This window comes from Chlamydotis macqueenii, chromosome 17 (genome assembly GCF_036417535.1).
Source record: "Chlamydotis macqueenii isolate bChlMac1 chromosome 17, bChlMac1.mat, whole genome shotgun sequence".
Classification (NCBI taxonomy): domain Eukaryota; kingdom Metazoa; phylum Chordata; class Aves; order Otidiformes; family Otididae; genus Chlamydotis; species Chlamydotis macqueenii.
Genome location: NC_141572.1, coordinates 8518719 through 8544308, shown reverse-complemented (window position 1 = coordinate 8544308; position 25590 = coordinate 8518719). Strand labels below are relative to the sequence as shown.

General features: G+C 39.3%; 2 protein-coding genes and 1 non-coding gene across 4 annotated transcripts; 2 read left to right on the top strand and 1 right to left on the bottom strand.

Annotated features, from left to right (window-relative positions):
- Nucleotides 1–574: 574 nt before the first annotated feature.
- Nucleotides 575–8648, bottom strand: TRMT2A (tRNA methyltransferase 2A). 2 transcript variants are annotated; one of them, XM_086761707.1, is made up of 12 exons: nucleotides 7565–8648; nucleotides 6746–6854; nucleotides 6069–6250; nucleotides 5084–5198; nucleotides 4716–4831; nucleotides 3958–4069; nucleotides 2788–2910; nucleotides 2132–2207; nucleotides 1572–1688; nucleotides 1291–1387; nucleotides 869–960; nucleotides 575–791 (listed from the first exon to the last, which is right to left on the bottom strand). In XM_086761707.1, the coding sequence occupies exons 1-12, from the start codon at nucleotides 8173–8175 to the stop codon at nucleotides 772–774; spliced, it is 1770 nt and encodes a 589-aa protein (XP_086617833.1). In that variant the 5' UTR covers nucleotides 8176–8648; the 3' UTR covers nucleotides 575–771. The 2 variants fall into 2 exon arrangements, with proteins under 2 accessions (XP_086617833.1, XP_010119540.2); XM_010121238.2 differs by having other exon boundaries at nucleotides 575–960; nucleotides 7565–8644.
- A 79-nt stretch (nucleotides 8649–8727) lies between these two features.
- RANBP1 (RAN binding protein 1) lies at nucleotides 8728–18242 on the top strand. The gene is made up of 6 exons (XM_086761708.1): nucleotides 8728–8857; nucleotides 10819–10955; nucleotides 12697–12854; nucleotides 14807–14935; nucleotides 16812–16877; nucleotides 17857–18242. Exons 1-6 carry the CDS (start codon nucleotides 8843–8845, stop codon nucleotides 17979–17981), a joined length of 630 nt encoding a protein of 209 aa, XP_086617834.1. The 5' UTR covers nucleotides 8728–8842; the 3' UTR covers nucleotides 17982–18242.
- LOC147598586 (small nucleolar RNA SNORA77) lies at nucleotides 16965–17097 on the top strand. Its single transcript, XR_015260507.1, has one exon. It is a non-coding gene; the product is annotated as a small nucleolar RNA SNORA77 (small nucleolar RNA).
- Nucleotides 18243–25590: the final 7348 nt, after the last annotated feature.

The window sequence follows — 25590 nt, the reverse complement described above, 5'->3', positions numbered from 1 at the left end:
TCACTGGTGAGGGCATGCCTACAGTCAACTCATCTTGGCCGATTTCAGCTGTGGAATTTCTATTAAAATATGAGTTCACTGCTTTCTAGTGAAGATTCAGCAAGTGAACGTTTAAGATTGCTAAATCTTTACTAGCTTTTCAAAAGACACTGCACTGTTTTGACAGGTTATTAGAGCTGGAAAAAAAAGTTAGTACTGACAGTTCTAGGCCCCTGCTTGGGGAATTAGATACCGTGTTCAGTCAGTCTGCAGCGCCCTCCTTACTGCTCAGTGGCTTAACTGTTGATAAACAGCAGCTACTCACTAACAGTTACAAATGTGGTATATTATTTATACTCCCAGTGGGAGGAATGGTGTGGCATTAAAAACCAGCCCAGGTTTCAAATAGTTGTATAACACTCTGTGTAAAGCTGCCTTTCAATTGTTTGGAGAGTAAGACCACCATATGTATTACTTCACTCACCTAAATTTCCCCCTGAGGGCAGAAGGAGAAAAGCAGGGTTTGGCCTAATAGTACATAATGAAATTTAACTCACATTCGTATGATGAAATAACCTGGAAGCCTTGCAACTACTCTGTTGTACAGAGATTTATTACTGGGATGTTACAGAAACAATGTTACTGCAGCCATTGACAAGCAAAAGTAGTTTCTAGAAAGCGTCTCTGGGGAGTTAAGTTGATTCCCTCTCTTCAAATGCAGAATCTACGCGTGCAGAAGTTGCCTGGGTTCCATCAATGTTGGATAGGCTGGTGCCGTCCACGCGCTCTGAGTCACATCCTGCTGTGGTGACCTGAGCAGCACCAGGCGCTGCCTCAGCAGAGCTCCCGTTTGCATAGTCAACCCTTTCAAAGAATATCAGTAACTCACAGTGCCTGGTCTGAGGGAAGAGATCCACGGCCATTGCTTTAACGGGACGGAAGGAGGCTCCTTTGACTCTGTTGGAAGGGGCCCGGCAGAGACTTCATGGGAAAGGGAAAGAAAGGGGAGGAAGAACTGTATTAACATTTTAGTATGCCGTTTGTTATTGCTGCTCTTCTGAGAAAGGTTATTCTTCCCCAAGCCACAATTCCATGACCAGGTTATTCACCACCCCTAATATTTCCATTATTATTTGCATATTGGGCAGTGCAGTTCCAAGCTTGCTGCGTAGCAGCTGTTAACTGTTTGTGGTGAAAGGCAGACCTCAACGAATACGGCTTGAAAATTCAAATCCGATGACAGTCTCCCCTCCCCAAGATATTTTTTTTCTTACCTAATTTCTTAGTCAACTTAATGGAAGAAATACTCACTCGACAAAGTTATTCATTGCAGCTCTGGGATTGCAGGATACATAGATAAGCTTCTTCAGATGTTCAGCTCTTCTAAGAGCAAGAATTACCTTGGAATCTAGATTATCAAAACAAAGACAGCTGTTCACTAGTTCTGTGTGCATCAACAGGCTTGCAGAAAAATTCCAGGTTATGCTCCAGCACGAACAAAACTGCTGCACTACCCGGTTGCTTCAAGCTATACCTGAAGCCCCACCAAACAGCAATTAGGAGGAGAGACTTAAAACTTAAGGTAAACTTACGCAGCCCTGCTCGTGGCGGATCTACAATAGTAATCAGGTTCTGAGGAGCTAATCCATTAATTAGGGAAGGAACGATATCTTCAGCCTTCCCACAATGAAATTCAATATTATTCAGTTCTATAAAAAAAGGAAAAGATGTTATGAGAGAATTTGCCTTAGACACTACAAGTTGTTTAGTCTGCCCTGAAATCAGTGTAATTAAACAATCACTGGTACTTCAGGTCATTTAAGCAATAGTAACTTAAGCATCTTCCATTATCTGGACTAAAGCAAAACCCCACCAAAATAATGTTTTATTTAGGAGGGCAACTGTGGCTTCAGCTCACTTTTGCACTGAAACGTTTTATTTTTGGAGGGAAAAAAAAAAAGCTAGCTGTTCTTTAACAGGAAAATTGGTCTCGTAGATTAACATGGTGTTTGTTTTCAGGAAAGATTAAATATTTAAAATGGACAAGATTACTATCAACAACATGTAATTCCAAGCTACTTACATAAAGAGAAACGAGCTATACAAGAACCCTACTTAACGAAAAAAATCTTTGCATTTTAGCTTAACTCACCATTAATCTGGGCATTCACTCTGGCATCCTGCACAGCTTCTTGGCAAAGTTCAATTCCAATCACTTTCTTTACGTTCTACAGAATCAAAGGGAAAAAATCTGTCTGTGGTATGTAAATGTAAATGTAAACACTTTCATAGCACAAGCTATTAACTACTGTACATGAACACTGACTAGTACCTGGTCAGAGAATTATCGCCTTGCAGCCAGAAAAAAGGCTGAGAAGGGACCTGTGCAAATAAATAGGGACTTCTAGACTGAAACTGTGGGATGAACACCATTTATCCCAACCTGTACGTGACAGACTGCTGTTATGCTTCCTTACATGCTCTAGCAAGCTCTGCTCTAAATATTATATAAGAAGCGTTAGTTATTCATTAGTTAAGTGGATAGATTCTAGTAAATTTTGACTATGCTACAGAACTACTGCCTCTTTTGACTGAACTAGTTCCAAAATAATTTAGGCTGCTCAACAAGGGTGAGCTTTCATAATGACTTGGTAAAACAGCTGCAGGCAGTTTAATCAGAAATTAGTTTTTAAAAAAGATATAATGTGTTTCATTTCAAGTACATTAAGTATGTTCTTTCATTGTAAGCACAACAATAGATCTGCATCTGTTAAAAGTAGATTATATCTAGCAAGAGAAGTTACTCACCTTTGCTAAAGAAATCCCAATTGTTCCTGTACCGCAGCAAATGTCAAGTACAGTGCTCTCTTGGCTCAGCTGCGCCCACTCCCCGATGGCAGTATACAAAACTTCTGCAGCCTGTGTGTTTACCTGTGAAATTATGGGTCAGGTAGGTCTCTCTCTTCATAAATAACAAATGTGGCTTAATGAGTCAGGAAAGCAGGTTTTCTTTTTCTTGTTTCTAACAAACAAGTCCACTTCACATCAAAGTTAAAATGGCATATAACTGACCGAGACCAGCCCTATTAAGAGATCACCATTCCATTGTTCCAGTCTCACTCAGTTCTCCCTGAGAAGTTATGTTTTGTTCCCTATGTTCTAATAAAACATGACCTATTCTACAGTCCCTAAAAAGTAAGCCTAGAAGCTAGAGGAGACAAAAAAACAATTAAGCAAAATGCTAAGCAATAAAATGAAGTCCAGACTCTTCTCTTTAAATAGGAAGCAGTAAAGATTCAAAACCAGGAGAACATAACCATAACAACACAGCAAGCTTTATTTTCACCTTGTTTGTAATACTGTTTTAAAGTACAGGCTGTAATTGCACGTTATGGTTAAGGAAGTAGCATATAATAAGCTTTCTAAACGAGAGCCTCTAGAGCAAGCATATTCTCTGTCTTCAAGAGCAAGCAAAGCATACTGTATGGAAAAAAAAAAAGTAGCCTATATTCTACGGCAAATAACAGAAAATACAGTTTAGCTTCAAAGTATTTACGATGCCAAGTGATAATGTACTTCCTTCCTGTTTCAGTACTTCCAGTTTCAACAATATAGACAACCTGTTGTGGCCTTGAAATGTTGGCAGAGAAGAAATAAGTTTTGGAAAAACAAACAAAAATTAGTACTACAAAGATTCCTGAACTACATATCGCATGTTCTGAATACACAAAGGCTGCCATTCAACAGCAGGCAAATAATACTGAACTAGTGAAAAAAAAAGTCTTCAACGTGGCCCCATGAAGTTTAGACTCATTCACTATTTTTTGCAGCCAAACATAATACTCAAAGGTATTTAATCACACCAAATACAGAAAAGATTACATCTCTAGGTGTATAATATCTTGTTACACAGCATTAGCCAAGCTTACGGACATTAATTCAAATCCAGTTAAAGTAGCGACTTCCTAGCATCCTTACCTGAAAAAACGCATGAGGAGAAATTCTAAATTTCAGGCCGAGAAGTTCTTCATATATATACTTGTCACCAGCCACATGCTCCAAAGGCAAGCCTTCTAGATTGGGAGATTTCCTGACAGGGGGACAAGGCACAAGGAGATAAAATAAAGAGGAAAAAAAAGAGAGAAGACAAAGATATTTGTTACAGCTTGTACCAAAGCGGCAGTCATCTTAAAAACTGTAGTACTACACACTAAGCAGTGATTTATAGCGGGCCAACATTTATCCTGTCCTTTTAGAGACTATCATCTTGGCCATATTTTTCTTACGGTGTGCAACTGTTCCATTGACGTAGGCAGGACCTACATTGTCTCTAGGTGAAGAGACAGTGTGTGGGCCTTGTGCTCTGTGGAAGAGGATGGAGAGATTAAAAAAAATCACATACAATAGGGAAGTAAGGAGGCAGAAGTTACTTGGCTACTTGTTGATAATAATAAACAATCCATCTACTGCAGCAAACACTTCTACAGCTTCACAGCCAGCAACGGGTAGTGGGTTCAGCCACTGAAACGCGACCTGCCCTTGTCCAGTGACCACCACAGGAGAAAAGGAAGTTTTAGGAGTCTCTTGTGGGAAAGGTAAATAACCGTTTGACAAATCAGTAATGCTGCTGCTACTTTTATGAAACAGACAAAATAACGGTGTGGAAGTGCTACCTACTCTTCTGTCATGAACACCAAAAATCCAACCACCACCACCAAAACGCCCCAAACCCTTACCTTTGTCCTTCCTCCACAAAGTACAGAGAAGTAACGCCACTGTCCTTTCCCATCCCTTCTGTGAAGTGTTTTGCCAGAGAGATTTTCAGGTCAGCTAACTCTTCTTTACTTAATTTCTAAAGGTTTCATTTCAAAGAAGGGAGAATAATCATCTCAGTGACTTAGAGCTATGATTTAATGTATGCCTTCTACAAGCATATTAATGACTTGTTCATTCCCATGTATTAGATTAGTCTAAAAGAAGATTTGTAATGCAAGGCAAACTACAGCAAGTGATTATTTCTCTTTTGCATGCACTATTCATAAAATCACATTTATGTAATTTTAAAGCTGTGTCTGGGCTGCACATTATATATCAACTTAAATACCTGAGGATTAAAATAAACAATTGCCATAATGTGGCCATTCCTGCTGGTACGGACTGTGAGCTGTTTCCAGTGACCTTCATAAGTTTCTGGGCTGTAAACTGAGTAAGGAGTTGACCTGCAATTTTCAGAAGCTCAGTTACTTAACAGAGAACTACTTTTTTTGCACAAGATTCAATAGCTCATTGAAACAAAAGATGATCATCATGCAAAGTGATGAAAAATGCTACGCACAAACAGAGGCTACATTGATTTGTCAAGAAAAGAATGATTTCCACATCTTAATTAAGAAAAAAAAAAAAAAGAGATGGGTGGATAGATCCTATGTCCTATGCAAAATAATCTGTCCCTACTTCTCACAATCCTCTTACCCATTTTAACCCACCCAAAATTACAGACAGGATATAGGCAGCTTCTCACCGCATTCAGAGAACGACACAACTTTTTATAATGCCTTCACTGACTTCTGTGCTTCATACCAAGATAAAACTTTCCATCTCCGTGTTTCCATTTTTGAGGATTTAATTGCTTTTTAAAGAAATCACTCCTTTTTCTAAAAAGTATTGTTGCTTAAATTTACAATTTTTGTTTTATTCCTTGTTGTAGGATGATTCTTTTCTTCATCCAAGGAGGGAACTGACCTCTGTTATTCAAATCCCTCTTGGAAAAAGAGCCTTTTTCTCAGTATTTCTTTAGTTAGTGAAGAAGCTCTCAAAAACCAGACACTTCTTATTGTAGACTTATACATCATTGCTTGCAATGAAGCTGTGTTCCGTTGGTATCTGTCCCTCCATTTCAGAACAGCTGAGCAAGAGCAAGGGAAAAACACCCAGTGATCTAAGCACAGGATGTAAACATCAAAGAACTGCTAAAAATGGAGACTGGTATATCTTAGGTCTTAAAGCTCAGAACAAACACTAAGCTTTTAATAATATTTAATTTTATAAATATTTCTGAGTAAGACATAACTCATTTTACTTCTGCTCACCTTATGTAGTCTTGAAAAGCTTTTACTACTTTTTTAGCAATAGCAGGAATGTGAACAGTATCAAACGGCTCCACTACAGCACAGGTACCACCCTTGTATTTGCTGAGACGACAACCCACGGTTTTGTCTTCTTGATTTACACCAATCCCAATCAAGAACTCACACTTGTTGCGATATTCAGTCTAGATTGAAAAAAAAAAACGTTATGTAAGATATTTACACAGCACTTATTTGTACATGCCAAGTTTCTCCTCAAACAACCCTGGTACGGTTAAATGTATTTGCAAAGGGCCATAGGACATTTAGTTCATAGGGAAGATATTAATGGGTTTTGATGTATGAGAACAGTAATAATGAAAAAGTATTATAAAGTCTTGTTATTTAAAGAGCAAAATATTGCCTCTGTTGAAGAATGTTTGTATTAGCCTACAACACAAGCTTGTAGAGACAGCATATTCACCTTAAAGTTAGAATATCCAGTTAACTGTAACTGCTCTTGTGCTTCCTGTAAATATTTCCACATAGAATTTACATGAAAGGCAACAATGTCTAAAACCCATCAATCATTACAAGACGAAGTCAAGTACTCAGTTTGTCCACTGTCTCTTAAAACCAAATTATTAATTTAACCCTAAGCTCATTAACCCCATTCCATACTTTACCTAGGCTTACATTACCTGTAACGGTGACGCTTTCACTCCCTCTACTGGGCAACACAATTTATTATACTTCTGTTTCTGCAGGAACAACCAAGGTAATAAAGCTCTGTTGTTATTTCCTATTTCCCTGCCCAAATCAGAAACAAAAATTGTAAAGTACACATTTAGAAAAACTGAGGTTAACAGTTACTCAGGACATTTTTTTTTCTTTTTGTACAGGGCATTAAAATGTATCAGATTATTTCCAGAATTTTTTCACAGGCAAACCCCCTCCAGCTTTGTAACCTGAAAAAAAAGAGCTTAATGTAGTTACAAAGGTATTTACTACATTTATCAATGTACCCATGCACAAAAAGAATGCCAATTTTATCCACACAAGTGAGGCAAGAGATAGAAGTAATATTCTGATCTACAAAGACCAAGTATAAAAATTTGAGGGGATTTTGAAAGAGAAAATTCTAATAGTCATTTACCATCTCTACAGATTGATTATCTCTTTCACCATTTGACAGTACCAATTTTTTTTTAACTTCAAGGGCATAAACAGCCTTCTGCTTAGGCCTATGGAACAACAGACCTTAAAATGATGCCCCTTCATTTAGCAATATTTCAAGGCTGACCAAGAACAGCAATAGCAATAGCAAGTTTTGACAGCTGGAACAGTTTTTAAGTCCTAACATTGCAGATTATCTTTTATTTAGTTTGTCTGAGGATCTGGTTTTTGACCTACTTCTAACATACTTTATTTTAGAGATAGCAATTTGTGCAAATTTAGCTATATTCCAACATAAGGTCAAGTCTTGTAAACATTACAGTAGCTTTACCAACAGGAATTACTTTGTCAGCTTCTGCAGCACTTGTTCACATTCCTGCTTCTTTCTGGCCAGCTGCTCTTCATAGGGCACATTCCACAGCGGGGTCACAACATCCGCTATTTGCTTGCTCAGAGGCTCCTCTCCGCTATCTTTGGAGGGAGCCAGCCGCTTCACCTCTCCCTGCTCCGACTCCTCTTCTTTCTTCCTTTTTTTTGCAATCGGGTCAGCTTTTGGCTTGGCAAGCCGAACGCTCAGGTGCCGGCTCTTCCACAAAACCCCGTGGAGGACTTTCATGGCCTTGTCCCTCTCCTCCTCGCTTTTAAATGTCACGAACGCAAATGTCTGCTTCCCAAAAAGTTTTATCTTATGAGGATTGAGTCCGTATTTGGCAAGGAACTTTTTCACATCGTTAAACCCGATGTATTTGGGAAGGTTTTGTATTTCTACTTTATAGATCTCGGAGGTAAACAAGTCTCCCTTAATGTATCTGTACACGTCGGGGCCGGCGGCGGGGCTCTCCGCAGGGTCACCCCCACCGCCACCGGCCTTGCTCTCCGTTTCAGCCCCATCTTCAGCCTCCGCCACCGGAGCCGCGACGTAGCCGGGGTCACACCGATCGCTTCCCTCCGCCATGCTCCCGCCAGCCCCCTCCTCCGCCCGGACACCAGGTCAACCCCGGCCCGCGTGGTGGGTGCAGGCCTCGGGCCGGGCTCCTGGGGGTGGGGCTGGGCCGTCACCGTTGCAAATAGAATTGGGGGGGATCAACTTTGGGTTTGTTTTTTTTTTAAAAAAAAAAAAACAAAGTGTGCCCCTCACCGCTACCGTTCCTCGCGTGTGGGGTCAGCTGAGCCGCTTAAAAAGAACAGCGACTAAAAATCTTGCCGCCGTCCGTCACGCAAGCAAGCGCCATCTTGGGTCGTACCGCGCGCTGGCCGCCGCCATGCCGCGAGGGCTGACGGGAAGCGCCTCGGCAACGGGACAACCGAAACAGCGTCGCGGGGGACAGGCGGCTCCCGGGACGGGGTGGGAATCGGCGCCACAGGCCGGTGCTGATGGTGATGCCGGTGCTGGCGCGGCCGGGGGCGGCGAGCGCTCTCTCCGCGCTGGGCCCCCGCCGGCCGCGGCGCGCCGGGGGTGGGGCGGGAGCGGAGGGAAAGTGGGTGTTTCCCATCGGGCCTTGCGGCGGCAGCGGCGCGGGCTGCGGGAATGAGGTAAAGGCGGGAGGGGCGGGGGCGCGCGGCAGGAAGCTCGGCGGGCAGGCGGGCGGCAACGGCGAGCGGAGCGGAGCGAGCCCGGCCCCATGGCGGACACTAAGGTGAGGGGAGCGGGCCGAGGAGCCGGGTGCTGAGGCGGGAAGGCCGAGGGGAGAAGCGGGTGGGAGGAGGAGAGGAAGCAGCGCGGGCCGGGGCGGGGGGAGAGTAACGGACACAGGTGGGGCCCGGCGGGGGGGAGAGGGCCTGAGGGCCCGTGGGGCGGGGGGGAGCGCGGGGCTGCCGCGGGAGCCGAAGGGCTGAGGTGGGCCAGCGACCTGAGGTCAAGCGAGGCCCGCGCCCGGGAAGGACGAGCGCTGGGCCTTGTCGGAGGGCAAGGGGACGGCAGCGCCGCCTCGGCCCCGCCTGGCTCGGCGCGGCTGGGGCTGCCCGGCCGTTTCAGGCGCCTGGGGCGCGCGTGTCCCCGGGGCGGAGCGGAGCGCGGGAGGCCGAGGCGGTCCGCACGCCCCCCCCCCCCCCCCCCCCCCCCCCCGCCCGGCCTGCGGCGGCCCCTCCCGGCCGCAGGGAAGCCTGAGCCTCTCGTGGGCGCTCTGGAGCGATCCCTCTCCCCGCTCCGCGCCCTTCTCCTCCTCCTGCCGGCCGCCCCTCCCCCAGGCCGGCTGACCGAGCCCGTCGCGCCGCGGCCCGGCGGGGAGTAGCCCCACGTGCCTGATGTCGCGGCGGGGCGGGGTGCTGTCGTGATAGCGGGAGCTGCTTCCTCTCGCACGTGGCTGCCGCGCGTTACGCGTTTCTCACGGCTTCTGTCACTCATTGGTGGGGCGCGGAGCGGGTGAGGGGTTACGAGGCGGATGTGCTGCGTGCTACTGGAGGAGACAATGTATAAAAGTTTGGCCAATGTTTCTTTTTTCTGTTTCTGGAAAACAGATGTGACTTAATCTCTTTCTCACTTTTTTTTCCTTACACATCGGAATGCTGGGGACATAAAACTAATGACAAGTGATGTGATGTTGCTGACATAACCATAATTTATTTTGCAACATTTCTTACTGAATTCCCCTTCGACTTTTAATTGTTTTTTTACTATTTACTAAAAGTAGGCTGCTTCATTTCACTTGCTTTATGCATTTGTGTGGTGCCTGCTCTGTAAAGGATCTTCTAAATAGAGCCTGTAAGAGTGGCCTCTTTCATTTGCAAAGTAAAAATGAGATTAAGTATCTTTGTAGACTGTTTTTCCTTTCTCTATTATTCAAACAACAACAAAAAAAAACCCCCAAATCAGTTTCCTTGACCCGAGAGAGCTGTTTGTGGCCTCATTAAACTTACAGGTGAATCTCCCTTCTAGGCTTCTCTACTGAATGCTTCTTAGCAGTGCATATGTATGAAGTATTAGAGATGTTTATCGTTTACTTACTACTCACATACTGAAAACAATTCTTAAGCTTAATGAGTGCTATGGCAGATTCCTAAACAACTAAACTAGTAGTAGTATTTTGGCCATTTACCAGTAACCTGAAGTTCCCCAAAGAGTCTTAAATCAGAAAACTTAAGTAATTTCATGAGTGTTGCAACTGTGCTTCAAAAATACCTTTGCTTGTGGATGATTCTAATACACAAGAGTAAAATAATGAACTTCTGGATGTAGTGTGTCCCTTAAGCTGGGGTTGCTTTGGTGTTGTGTTTCTTTTCTTTTTTTCCCATTAATGATAGGTCATTAGCCACTAAGAAATAGTAGTGCTTTAGTGGCATAGAACACATTATATAGGAAAAATAGTTGAAGGCATTATTTCTCCATACCCAAGAGCTATTGCTCCAGGGCCAAGCTCCTTCACAATTACTAGTGGTAGGACTAAAATATCTAGCACTGCAAAACCACCGTTTTGTTTTCAGCTATAATTTTTCTTTATTGTTACAGGGTATTTCGGTTACTAAGATCTAATTGCTAAATAGTCGTACATGTTTTCATTAGACAGATGTTTTCATATAGATATGTATACTTCAGATTTTAAGTACCTAGCAAGTTTTTTTTTCTTTTTTTTTTTTTTTTTTTTTTTTTTTTCCTCTCCAGGAAACACATGAGGAGCATGATACTTCTACTGAAAATGCAGATGATTCTAACCATGATCCTCAGTTTGAGCCCATAGTTTCCCTTCCTGAGCAAGAAATAAAAACTCTGGAAGAGGATGAGGAAGAACTCTTTAAGATGTAAGTAGAATATTTCTGTATTCTAAGTTGGTTGTTATTTGGCAGAGATTGAGTGGAGGCGTGATTCATAGTAACGCCTCAAAAAAACTCCAAAGTCTGGAATGACAGAACAGAGCTGATACTACAAAACTGGCTTTAGTATTGTTTAGCCTAAAAGAAAATATTAACTTGGATAGTAATTATAGGTTTGAAATTGTGTGATCGCAGTATAAAACAAATATCTTGGGGGGAAGAAATGAGATGTACATAATGTTGCTGCCATGCATCCCCAGTTGTAAAGGGTGATGTATGATGTACTGAAACAATAAAAACAATAGATGCAGTACACTATTGTTGTATTTGTGGCAGTACCTTTCTGTTGTCCTAAACGTAGTTTTATCCTTAGATTTGGCTTATTGTCAAATCAGGATAGCTTAAAATGCACGGTAAAAGCTTAAAAAGCGTTTTGAATTTGATCTATGATGTGTTTGCTTTAAAGACATTTAAAAATACTGATTTTACTTAATCATAGAAGGGTATTGTTCATCTGGAAGAGAGATTTTAGTTCTCCTTATACAGATTTTGGTAAAAATTCAAGCAATGGTCAGTTTCTGACAGGTAGCAGAGTGAGATCTCTGACTGTTAGGCATCTCTGCACATGCGATGTGCAGAATCAGATGGAAAGAAGAAATGTTTTTATTTTAAAAGGAGGTGGAGAAATAATAGCATAAGTTACAGTGCTCTGTGGGTTCATTTTGATGTCTACAAAAGGGTGAAGGAGGAAAGGAATCTTTCTTTTAAATGCTGGTTGCTCTGATAGCTAAACTTAGGGGAATCAGCTACTGAATGCCAGCTGGACTTGGAAGGAAGGACTTGCTTTGGAACAAAGTAGTTCATCTGCATCAGAGCATCTGTTAGAGTAGCTTGCTCCAACATCTGACACCTTCTGCTGAAGGACCTGGCTTATTACAAGTCCCTATCCCTTGCTCTTTTATAGAAAAGTACATTTTTATATCTACCCTGTAGTGTGAGCAGGTGCTTCCTTTCCTATAGCAGTGTCTTACACTCCTTGCTAGCAAAGCTCAGACTGTCTCTTGGGTCAGTTTTGACTAATGTCCCAAACTACTCCTGTTTCTCTTCTGGCACACTGGCATCTTGGAAGATTAAACAGTGATGTTCTGAAGCAGGTATGTTGCACTGCAGTGGAGCACTAAACTTCCTTTATTCCTGATTTAAGAATAGCAATGACTAGGTTTTTGGAGTTAAAAGGAAATGAGTGACTCTTAAGAGGGTGAGGCACTTTGTTAACAGTTGAACAAACACTGGACTTGGAATTATACAAGAGTCTTTACTTAGCCTCAAGCTGCTCAATTTCTTGAATTAATAAGTACTGCTGGGTAGATGTAGCAGTTGTATTCTTAATATATATAAGAACTTTAGCTATAGCAAAACATGTCAATTAGCTACCTTAAATTTAAAAGGTTGCCTGCACTAAGTATGTTTATCATCCCCCAAAAGCGTGTCCAGAACCTGTTGAATTTTTAGCTATTGCGTAATTCCTAATAGTTTGTTATTAAATTTGAATTTATCGTATCAGTTTCTAAATTTGTATGCTGAAGTAGAACAGGGAACCTTACAAAAGGAATGCTTTTCTTTCTCATGTGTGGCTTTTAAAAAAACAACTGTACTCTTCAGTCAAGTATGCTGTTTAGATAAATGTTTCTACATGCAGGCTAACTTCTTCAATTCTCTCTTCTTCCAGGCGAGCAAAGCTATTCCGATTTGCATCTGAGAATGACCTTCCAGAATGGAAAGAACGAGGAACTGGTGATGTAAAACTCCTGAAACACAAGGAGAAGGGAACAATTCGCCTCCTCATGAGGAGGGATAAAACCCTAAAAATCTGTGCAAACCATTATAGTACGTTACATATTGCTATACTTGTTTTTAAAAAATAAGCTTGTAGCATTGTACGTTGTAGATAAAGAGCTCAGTGGCTTTTTAGTAGCAGCTAGAGAATTGCTGTATGTCTTTAAACAGGTGTCAAATTTATATTAGACTGTAAATATAGTTGTGTATTACTCTGCACACAGGCTACAACCATCAAAAACAATGAGTATTTTTATTAATGGAAAGAAGCTGTAGTTGGTTTTGGTGACAGACTGCAAGGCTGAGTCTTAAAGTTGCTTTTTTTCCTTCAGACTCTGATAGCATTCTAAAGACACTTTAAAATTTAGCTGGGATAGATAAACATTATGTGATTGCTCCCAGTGTGTGTGGGGTTTTTTTAATGATTAATAGTGTGTAGAAAATATAGGCCTTGATACATTAATTTCCTGTACTAAACAGTATGCTGGCTTGTTCTCATAAAAGAATGAGAAATAAGCAATCATGCTTATCAAATTTACGACTTTGAACTAAATGTCTGAATTGGTAGAAGCAATTGCTTAACCATCAGAAAACAGATACTGAGGTTCTAAACTGATCTCTGGCTGCCTTTCTCTGAAATGAACATGGTACATTCAGCTAACTCATTCAAAAAGAATGTGTATTGAGAGCTGATGGAGCAGGAGAGGTTTATTCGTTTGATCCTTTTTGAATAAAAATAAACATGAAAGGGCAAGACAGACTTGAAAGTCAATATAACTAGCAACAAGTAGGCTCATTTGGTAATAGTTCATTACTTGCTTTGGTGATACTCAGATTTTTATATGAAGATTATGTAGTAGTCTGTGGAGTTCAACTAAATTTAGATAACTTGAAATCATTTGTTTGAGGTAGCTTAATACAAATCTGAAGTCAGAAGCAATAGTGCTTGTTTTCTTTGGGTAGATCTCTTCAGAAAGTCAGGCTGTTCTGAGGACACAGGTGTTTCTGTTTAGTACATGAAATGGCAAATATGAAAGCAGTGTAGTCACCAACCAATAAGAATAAATGCTTTGATTTGAAAAATAAATCTTGCACATATGCAAAACAGAATTGATAAATCTATAGTATTCATGTCTAAAGTTGTGGGATTTTTTTCCTGGAAAAGCTGTTTTCAGTATAGATTTCTTCATTGAATTTGTACTGACTCACAAGCAGACTGTTCATTTTTGCTAAACGTTAAATGAAACAAAATGTAATTTGATCTTTACATTTAGAAAATGCAAGAGAGTGAGTAGACTCTTCAGATTTCTCCCAAACTAAACAAAGGACCCAGGAGTCAGGGAGGAAAAAAAACCCTGCTTAAACTTTGGATGTGTGTAATGTAAAAAGTCTCCAATAAGTCAGGTGAAGTAATTGTAGTGTCTTGGCGGGAAAGGGCTCCATTTACTGGGAAGGAACAAATGGATTGAAAATATGCTGTGCACATTGTGCAGCACTGCAGAATTCTAGAATACCTTGTAGTAGAGCTTTAAACTGATGGGAGAGAAACGAAACTGATTTGATGACTAATTGTAGGAATAATGCTTTTTAAAAGTAGTTTTTTGTAGAATGAAGTATTTTTAGTGTGCAAAAGAAGAATGAGTCCTGTTTGTTTGTCTTTATGCCTTTTCTTCCTAAACCATTTGACTTGTTCAGAGTTGTGCTGTGTATGTCATGTCTCTTAGTATCATAATCATCTGTTTTAAACAAGAATTGAATCAAACTCTGTTTCTTAACAATAGGGAATCTAGTATTCTTTTATACAGTAATGGTCTTGCATAATTTTATTTGAGGACGTCGGGAAAAATATATATGGGCACCATTGTCTTCTATTTCTCCAGAAGTAATTCTGTGTCAAGTGCTTTACATAACCATCACTGTCTGTTGTCAATAAGACTGATGGAGGCTGGTGTGGAAAACATTTACTATTGTGCTGTCTACATCTTTTAATGCTTGCTTTTCAGTCACACCCTTAATGGAGCTGAAGCCTAATGCTGGGAGCGACAGGGCATGGGTCTGGAACACACACGCTGACTTTGCAGATGAAAGCCCCAAGCCTGAACTTCTGGCAATCCGATTTTTAAACGCAGAGAGTGAGTGGACTTGCACTGAACTTGTGTCGATTGCATGCTGTTAATGTTGCACTACGTGTCTAAACGCTGGTGTGAACCACTGTTGTAGATATGCTATATCTTACCACTGCATGGTAGTATTAGCTAATTACTGCTTTAACTGAGAGAAGTCAGTTAATCCCTTAACCATATGTGTTGACAAACAGTGTAATAATTAGGACTCCAGTAATTTCGCTTTCAGCTTTCTGCTCCAGGCACTCTTGTTAACCTAAGCCATTTCATGCAAGTGTAATACCAATTTGAATAAAACTGAAAGCAGTAATACTATGGGGTGGAGGTTCATAAATACAGTTTGCAGAACTTCTGAAATTATTTTTTTTTTTAAATGAAGTGTGTAGGATCTTTTTTTGTTGTGATTAAATTGAACACTCTGTGAAAAGTGCTAGTCCAGCCCAGCTATCATACTAGTTGGTGGGCTTTTCTGGAGTGACCACACTGACTATCACAACAGAAAGTAGGTCTGTAATTAGATATGGAGCAGCCAGTGGGACTCAGTGATAGTGTAGCTTTCCCAGCTCTGTAGGATTGAATCAAAGTGGGTTTTTTCCTTCAAAAAGGAAGCAAAATAAAAGAGGAAGTGTTACTGCATTTCCTTCTTTACCATTTGCCACACAAGTTTAATATGTTAGCTGCATTTCTCCCTATGTGCTAGATGGCTAATAAAATGGCTGTATATTTTAAAACTAGATAGATTTGCTTACATCTGGGAAGACCTTAGTATATCTTGCTTGCTTCCTTTTCCTCAAGTCTCCAACATCATTGTTTAGCCGAATAAACCTATCTGCTTATTGTTTGCTTCTTTCTTAATAAAATAGGAAATTAGAGGATTTTTGGTAACTATTTGCTCGTCTTTGAAGTCTTTCCGTCTTTCTGGTAGAGGTTGTTCAGCTTATTGAGTTTTGTCTTGAGGGAGTAGTTCTCTTTGCCTGTTTACCCTTTGCAGTACCGACTAAGCAGATGACAGATGAACAGACCTAAGTATGCCCTTCCAACTATCTTTCCTGTTCGAGATGCTTGAAAAGGAATCAATACAAATACTTTTTGGACTAGTTTGATAGTGGCTTCTGAATTCCTGTGGGGCAACAGTGACCTCATGTGGTCAGTCAGACCAAGCTGGCATACCAAATTACCTTCTTTGTAGTTCTGGTGTTAGAATGTACGTTACCTGATCCACTCCTGTGTCTTGTTGCTTGTATTACTTGTGTAGAAACATTATTGTAACTCGATCAACTGCTTGGAATGACTGTTAAATCAAGTGGTGGCTTAGACCAAAACAAAATGAAGGTTACGCTTCCTTAGCTATTGTAGTCAGGAACAGCTTGAGTCCCAGGCCTTTGGGTATTGAATCTGAATGCTGTACTAATGAAACAGACTTTATCTTCTGTTCCTGATGCTAAGAACCCAAAGTTATGGTAAGGATGTGGAGGCCTTTTAGGGTATAATGTAGCTGACAAGGATAGTATTTCAAAGCTAATCTTCAGCCTTTTTGCACACAGTCATATTAGCAGTCTCTGACATCGTATGCTTATTATTGTAGGCTAGGGACAGCTGAGAGTTGCCATAACTACAAAACAGCTGCTTCTGGCATTATATTTCAAATATTTTGGAAAATAAGCTGCTTTAGTAGACTTGCTAAAGAAAATAAAGTGCTTCTGCACAAAGATGCGATTCAAGAATTTTGCATAGCGTCTTGTATGATTTTAAACTAGGTTACTTCAGAAGTGCCTACAAGTTTTGTTTACATAAAACTTCTCGGGTATCTTTCCTTAAGATTGGAAGTATTTAATGTTGCAAGGAGGTAAAACTAATGAAACAAATTCTGTCTTTACTGAAACAGATGCACAGAAATTCAAGGCAAAATTTGAAGAATGCAGGAATGAAGTAGACAAGAGAGCAAAGAAAGGTAAGGTTAAGAGTCTAAGTGTAGTGCCATTCCACCTTTTCTAGGTGTTTCAGTGGTTATAGCCCCCTGGAGTATCATTGGGTTTTAGCAGACTCACTCTGTACTGAACTGCAGCCTTCAGTTCAGGTGCTTTTTCCGTCTGCGAGAGTGATAGTTCACAGGAGTGACAACTGCCTTCTTCCCTCTAGAAGGCTGTTACAATTGCTGTTGGGACATTGCTTTTCTGGAAAGGCTACGAAGGAAGCATGTCTGGTTATAGTACACAAATGAACTGTGAACACGGCAACCACAGTGGTAGTTCCTTCTTCCAGTTCTTCTTCCCAAATTCGACAAATACATAATCATGCAAGTAGAATACTTAATTTTTATAGTTGTTATAATGTCTATGAAGTTGTAGCACTTCTTCCCAGGTGTCTCTTTATTTAATAGATTAAGGCACTGCCTTGTTGAATTGCCTACGTGACAAGATATCTCACTATGGAAAATAAACACTTCCATGTTTCTGAAGTACAGAATACTAGTGGCCTGCAGTCAACACTCTTAAAGATATTTACACTGGAATTTTTTAGTCTTAAGAACTTCCCATCCCCCAGTTTGAAACTGGGGGACTTAACTTTTCATTTTTTTGGTTAAGATAGGCAAGAAGCTGGGAACTTGAGACATGTACTTCACACTGTATGGAGCCTGTTATTGGTAGCAGCAAATCTGACCAAATGTTGCATGTTTCTCAGTCACTATGATTAGGCTCTTATTTAGTGATTTAAAATATGCAAGTGGTATTTCTTGAATTCTGACATCTGAGGTAATTACCAAAGGAAAAGAAATGGAATTAATCACTCCAGTGCTCACTGGATAATTTTTTCTTTTGTTCTTATTCTAATACCAGCTGTCTCCCCACTCCACTCACTTCTCTACTTTCCCCTGTAACAGGAAAACTGTTACTGCCTGTATATAACTTTTTTCCTAATCAATCTCTTAGCAGGCACAGACAAAAATGATAGTGCTGATAAAGTTGCTGAAAAACTAGAAGAGCTTACTGTAAAGGAAGAAAGCAAAGAATCTGAGAAGAAAGAGACCAAGGAAAAAACTGAAGAAAAGCAATAAATCATCCTGGGCCTTGCAGTTTTTCCTTTACTTTTTTCTTTCTTTTTTTTTTTTTTTTTTTTAATTTTTACAAGGGACTTTATAAGGAACTGAATTCAACGTTCAGGTTGTTTTTTTCTAAGCTTTTGCCCTTTTGAAGATGTCTTCAGAAAATCCATTCCCCCAGTCATGAAAATGTACTGTGCTAACTTTCTTTTCCATAGTGGAAACACTTATTTATAGTCATCCAAAAGAGTGAATAAAACAAACTTGAAAACAGCATCAGAGGACAGAACTGAGTTTTCTATATATTTTAGAGGCTTATGAATACACTTGTTGCATTGGGTGTTGAGATACATATCATCATACCTGTGGATTAACTAGATTAACAGACTTTACCAACAGGGAAGACTAAGATTACATACGTGTTTCTTACATGGCTTCTAAAAGTGTAGCATAACAGACTTTTCACACTTTCTGCTATATGTTCCTGAGCAGGGAATATGCCTGTGATTCTTGAAATGCAGCAGACTTCTGGAATCAGGCGATAGAGCATTCCTGGCACACTATTAATGATGTTCATCAGACAGTGAAAATAAAGGTGAGGGAGAAAATGTATTATGTGAGACCTGAGAAGTATTTTCCTCATACAAAACAAAATCTCTGCACACGTCGTCGTCACCCCCCAATTTGTTAATATTACAAATGGTTGACTCTAGCACAAAGCTGTTGCTGAAGTCCCAGATCTTCTATCATGTGCTACTTGCTCACTGAAGGCGATAGCGGCCCCTTATACTAAGGCCTATACAAAGGAATCTTAACTTTTTGAGTACTTTACTATGAGATTTCCTGTGTCAGTATATCATAACAGTTGTACTCTAAAATTTCTAAGCTCTTTTTCAGGGCTTTGGAGCTTGCATTGCTTTCACAAATTGGAGGGGTTCTGAATTTCTAAGATGCATGGTGGGATGCTGTCCCTCTTGGAGTTAATTATGTTGTGCACGCTTGAGCACTCTCCTTGCCAGAATGGGCAAATTGATCAAATCTTTTCCCTGCAAATATGTTCTGTTTATCCAGTTTCAAGTTAGTGCTAGAGAGTAGGGAAAAAAAATACATAGTAAGCAATAAAATCAAGACAATTTTAAAGTCTGATAGATTAATTGAATTTCATTGTTAACCACTAATACAAGGATAGTGTTAGGATAGCAATGGAATTCTGTAATACTGTTTCTGAAAGGATTATGACAACTGGACAAAACTTGCTAAACTTTAAGACTGTATGATGTTAACATTGGATAGCAAGACTTCATCCTCATAAAGAGGCTTTCCAAGTAGGTGAACCTCTGCAGTCTACCTGAGAGAAATACATTTGAAAAAAAAAAAAAAAAAAGTCTTATCTCTCTACTTAGCACTGCCTTTTGATGCTACAATAAACTAGTCTTAAATCTGGAACTGTAGTTAAGGTACTCACTTCATTCAAACAAAGTAATTCCTTTGGTGTTGTGTGTGTTCCCCGTCAAGTACAGCAGATATACAAAGTCTGTTAATTAACAAAGATGGTTGAGAGGCCAAATAAAATGCTCTTTAGTGTTTCTGGTTTGGAAATAACAAGACAAAGCTATTCTGAAGTACTTAACATTTGAATGTAAAAGTCAAATCTTTATCCATGAGTCACTGTAAAATCTCTGATCTGATAATGTCAAACAGTGTGTCTAAATTGATAGAAGTGACATTTAAAAATTTCAAAATAAATCTAAATTTTCATTTAAAGGATTTGCTTTTTATTTAAACAACTTACTGGGAATGCATTTTTAGCCTGCAAGGGCAAAGTGATGAAGGCAGCAAAACGGGTGATGATTTCACTGTCAAATATTGTACAGAAGAGTGGAGGAAACACTTGAATGACTTAATTTGTCTTGATCTTGATGATTCCTGCTTAATTTTATTACCATATCTTCTTCCCCTCTAACTTATTCATGCATGCTTAAATGATTTCAAGTCATTTCCATTCCTGTTCAGGTTAATTGATCCACGTTTACAGTTCATGGATTACAACCATCTGTAATGCAAGTGTGCAATCTCAAAGAGCCATGTTATGAGGGACCACTAAGTAAAATAATTTCTCTGGATAGCAATTGGCTGAAGAATGTCTTAGTCTTCTAAACTAAAGGATGATCAGTCAATGTTCTGATCACTTTAGAAGCCATAGGTGTGCTGGTCTACAAATCAAAAAGGAGTAAGTATTTTTAAGTTAAATAAGGGGGTTTTTTTCCTAAGTCATTTTAACGATAAACACACCTGAATGTAGCATAGAGTACGAGATGTCCTTGAAATGTTTTTGTAGCTTACTGTATACTGAGTATTCTAGAAGTCTAGCTGATGTTGTCTTGTCCCTCCAGCCTAGGTTACCGTGTATTCATGCTTTCCCACCATCCTCACTGTTAACAGGGTTAGTGAGATGATAGAACCTAACCTGTCTTGTCAGGCAGTAAAGAATCTTAAAATAATAGCTTGTCTCAAAAATGGAAATAGCCCTTTGACAAAAAGTCAAACAGTCCTTTGACAAAGTAGTCCTTCCTGAATTTGTGGGCAACTGCTGAAATAACGTCAGTTGCCTTCTACTTGTTTCTGAAATGCCAATTGACTTCAGTGTCTAAACCTGTTTGAAGGTATTGGGTCATAGTAAAAATGGATCACGCAGAAAGTTTTTAAACTCATTGTTCAAACACAGTACAGAAATTGACTGAATCTTTAATTTCTGCACTTTATACAAGTGTGTTGAGACTTAATTTTTCTCTAGGATTCTAGAGACAAATTGTATTTGAGGCTATTTTAAGACCTGCAGTTGAATAGTGGCTACTTCCCCTTTTACTCCCAGTGAGGCAAGGTTATTCCTAGCATGTTTAAATGTAGACTAAAATAATGGAGAATATAGTTTTGTTAATGCAGCTGGCTAGAGAGTAAAGTCTTTTTAAGCACTTTAACTTCAATAACTGTGTTACTGACAATATGGCTGAATCTTACAAGTGAAGCTTTTAATGAGGTTTTAATCAATTTTCAGTAAAAATGGAACCTACAATAGGATTAGTAAAGTGCTGTCAGGTGCTAAAGTCTGCAATTTGTACAAGTTCTACTTTGAGTGCAGAAAGATGCTATATAGCCAGGCTTAATAACCCAGCCTTTGTTGGTACTAATGGTTTTGTGTGCATAAAACTGGATGGATGAGTGTCTGAGGACACCTGAATGATTAATTTAACTTAGAAATAGTTAAATTTTCATGAGCATCAAAATAGTAGTTCTTAACAGGTAGTTAAGTTCTTAACAGGTAGTTAAGGTCTTTTTAAAAAAGTACATTATAAAAATGAGTTAAAAATCAAAATCCCATGTTAATTATTTTGAAAACTACACTAACAGTTGTTTGTTTTTTTTTTTTTCTCCAGGAGTAAGCATGTATTAATGATACTAAATGTTTCATTCACAAATTGCAAACACCCCAATTTGCTGTATTTTAACACTGTAAATGATAATTTTTTTTTTCCTGTGTAATAAGGTAGCTTGTATCAAACACAAGTTCTCTGTGATACCAAAAACTCAGAAAATTAAAATTCTTTTCAAAGCTATGCAGACATGAGAATGCTGTGAATCTTCATTATTTTTGATGCAACATGCTCAAGAAATAGCTGTATGTAAAGGGCAAAAATAGGAGTCCGACTAGGTTTTTCAATTTTGTTACTAAATGTTTTGGAACTTGTTTAATTTAAAAAAAAAAAAGGATTTAACTGAAAAAATAGGGATTAATTTGTACATATAACTTCATAATGGAAAGAACTATGATAGGGCTGTGCACAAGAGGAGGAGGAGGGGTGCAGTTTTGCAGGCATACCATCTCTACTCATTTGGTATTCTGTGTGTGGGGAGGTATTTGGTTCAGAAAGCATCCGCGGCCTGAGCAGTACTTCCCTGCTTGTGAAGGAGCATCTGTGGCCCAGACCATCTGTACCAGTTAGGAGTATGGATTATCCCATTTGAGAGTCTGTCAGGTCTGGAAGGTGAATGCTGTGCTTTATGGCTCATGATGAGTCATGCTGAACCCTGACTTCCCTCAACAAATGCTGTGCCTTAAACTGCTTCATCTCTCAATGCATTCCTTTGAATAACTTAATGAAAAAGTTTAATGTTACTAGAAACTCTTCTCTAAAGACCATCTGATTCAGAGTTCAGAAAACTTGATACCTTATTAATATTTAATTCCAACTATTTGTGTAGAAATGGAGACTGTGGGGGAGGTAACATTATAAACTGCCCTTTTTTTTTTTTTAATCTGTGCAGATTGCCATCAGCTTTCAATACTGACTACTTAAACAGTGGTGTGGTTATTTAGAGCAAACCCAAACCTCTCTCCGATTAAGTCTCTGTAGCTGTCTTCATTTATGCCCTCCTGTTCCCAGTATACCTAGCTGTTCTAGCTGGTCCAGCTTTTTTTCTACCAAGCTGTATTTTCTAAGCTGTTTGTGGCAAACTAGTGTCTTGATTTTGATTAGCCAAATTAATTTCCAAGTGTTCTTAAATCGCTGAGGTCTTGCCTATGTGTAAACTTGCATTAGTTTAGTGAAGTGAGATATGTATAAAGGATTTTTTTAAAAAAAATTTTGCTTTTATGATAGTTTATTTAGGATTTACTTTAAAGGTCTTCCCTATTAGATTTTGCTAGAATTACTCTCTAAAATAGAAATAAGAGGAATTACCAGTCTTTCACTAACCTTAACTAATTATTTGACAACATATCATTTTCAGAGTGAGGAGATAACAAAACCTAACTGCAACAGATCAGAATTATTTTCCTTGATGAAGAAAAGTTTGAAGTAATCAGCTGTAGAGTGGATTGTACATGTAAGTGATTTCTCAGGCTCTAGTTCATGTGAAAACAAGGTGCTCTCTCAAGTAAGCAGCTTGTGCAATTATATAATGAGGAAATAATTCTTTAAGTTGTGAAAACTGACAAGCACAGGAGAAAAAAAAACTCCTTATATTTAAGAGTTGAATAGTTATTAGTATCTACAGCTATGCATCGGATTTATGACCACTGGTATATCTTCCAGTATGCAAATTTAAGTATAGAATTTCTTTGTCTGCTTCTGTCACATCAGACATTAACCACTGACTTAAGACCTGTTCGTATCTGAAAGACTTGTTTGTTTAACTAGTTTGCTACAGTCTCCTAGTGAAAATGCAAACTACATTAGATCTTTAAATAAATTACATTAGTAGAAATACTTTTTTTAATTACTGATGGTGACGCTAGTGGAGTGTAGTTTGTCCGTTATGCTTTTAACCCATATAATGACAAATGTTTTAAGTACAAACCAGGTGCTAGCACAATTTTGTATTAGATGTTATGTACAGCAAACTTTATTTTGTGGAAGGTATCTGACTACTGGAAGTATTCAATGAACTTTTATAGTCTTAAACATATTTCCAGCTTTCAAGATAGAGAAATTCAGCTGCTTGTTTAACAATCTTAACTCTACAATTTATATCAGTTGATTCATCGTATTGTAGATGTTAACTGTGGTATCAAGATCTGCAATTCACTCATGAGTTAACAAGTTAACGGTGTCACAAGTTCTTGCCTATTCACGTGCTGGCTGTCCTAATTTCAAGTAGCTAAAAGTACACAGTTCTCTAATGCTGTTTTTCCATAAAGGCAATTATAACTATGTAAACATCAACAAAGATGGATTGGACAGTAAAATAACTGAACATTTTGCATTCTTTGGAGGATATTTCTCAATACTATTCTTCTAGGTATAATTAGTTATGTTGCTTCATATAAATAGTACTTATCAGTTTTAATATCTTAATTGGTAGAGGAATCACTGTTGGCTTTCTGAGTTTCAGCAGCATCATTTAGAGTGATATTCCATCCTAATGGAGGAGAATTACACTTTACTAATGGTTTTAAACAGGATGGTTGGTGAATCTTCTTAACTATTCAGAGGCCCTCACCATTCTAATGTAAGTAGTTCCTTGTGGGGATGATTTAGGAATCGGTCTGTAAATAAAGTAATTAAACTCTCATCATAAGTGCAACTTGACATGCGCCATCACTGCAGTTAGGAAATACAGATCGCATGAGTTCTGCTCCAGGCAGGTGTCTTTTGGAGGAATCTAGAAAATTACGTGAAATACCTGTTAAGGCTACTGAAAAGTCATTATTAGGCATTAGTTTTTTGATATATCTAGTAACAAATAAACTTGAACAACTAAATTAAAATTATCATATTAAAGTTCCAATGGGTAACTTAATAGGTCTGGCTTGTACCCAGAACTGTCTAGCCTTGCTTGGGCTTTTTGCCAGCACCATGCTGCTCATGATGATCCTGATGTCCTCTGTACTGAGCACTGCAAGTTTGAAAGAAAAACAGCTTTTACTAAACACCTAGTTGCTCATCCTTCAGGGGCCTGACAGTGACCCTGAACAGTTGAGAATGATACCCTGGCATGTGGCTCCAACATAGCTTCAGTGGCTGGCCCTTTCTCTTTTGGAGTAAAACCTCAGAGTAAAATCTTGCAAAAAGACAGGCAATTACTAGCCATACTCTGTCAGATTATTTTTAGATTGTTCTCTGTAGCTGTACTAGTTCTTTAGGTAGTCATTGAATCTTTTCCTAACTCATGCTGCCATTGTTGTTTACCTCAGTGCTGCCAAAATCTTCTGGCATGCTACTCAGGTAGCGTGAATCAAAAACCACAGTTCTTGAAATAAAGATGTTCCAGGAGAGCAACTCTGAGACATGCTTGTTTGACTTTAGTCAAGTCCTCCTCTGATACCCTTCCTGTTTGAATGGTAAAGTCATCTCATGGCTTTAAATATACTTACTTTTTAACAGTGGGATTGAATGTTGCTCAGCAGTGCTTTATGCTGTCTTGAAAATTGACCATTTTCAGGAACTGGAACATCAGTGGGAAGGAAATAAGGTGAACTGTTGGAATTGTTGGACACTAAATTACAGAAATTTACTGCTTTCTGATAGGTAATCTACAATGCAGCAGAAAAAAAAAATCTCTAAACACAATACTGCACAACACTATAGCCTTGTAACATGGAAATGCTGGTTTGCAAAAGTGCCTTGATCCACAGGATGACTGTGCCGCGAAGACCAGGCTTGCACAGTAATCCTTAAGATCAGTTGAGGTTTGGACACATGTGGTTTTTGGTTGCTATGAAAGCTGAATTCTTTGTGCCCTGATACCACAGATTTGCGCTTTAGTCTCCCTCTTTCTATAAGAGTGTTGCATGACTGGGAGATGAAAAAAAAAATGCCAAGTTGTACCGAGTACCTCTCCAGAACAGGAGGGCATGAAAGATTGGCCCTCTAAATGGGGCTGTTAAAATGAGACTGTGGAGAAGCATTAGTGTGCCAGAGTGACAACGGGAAAACCATTCTGAAGGGTGGAAGGAGTGGGAGCATTGAATCCTCTCCACTTGTAAAGCTGCCCTTGAGAAAGAGACTTTCTAGAGAGCTGAGAATCCTTATAGGAAACTACTACTGAAAGTCATGAGGTGCAGAGAACAGAGTAGGAATAGTCTCCTTAATAATAACTCCTGTGTTCACATCAAGGAATGTTA

Coding starts and splice junctions, on each gene's coding strand:
- TRMT2A (XM_010121238.2), bottom strand. CDS start 8,175: ATGGCGGAGGGAAGCGATCGGTGTGACCCCGGCTACGTCGCGGCTCCG. Junction 4,832..5,083: donor TTGTTTATTTTAATCCTCAG/GTATTTAAGTTG, acceptor TGAAACCTTTAG/AAATTAAGTAAAGAAGAGTT. Junction 961..1,290: donor GCAATGAATAACTTTGTCGA/GTGAGTATTTCT, acceptor TTTCCCATGAAG/TCTCTGCCGGGCCCCTTCCA.
- RANBP1 (XM_086761708.1), top strand. Junction 14,936..16,811: donor CCGATTTTTAAACGCAGAGA/GTGAGTGGACTT, acceptor TTACTGAAACAG/ATGCACAGAAATTCAAGGCA. Junction 16,878..17,856: donor AGACAAGAGAGCAAAGAAAG/GTAAGGTTAAGA, acceptor TCAATCTCTTAG/CAGGCACAGACAAAAATGAT.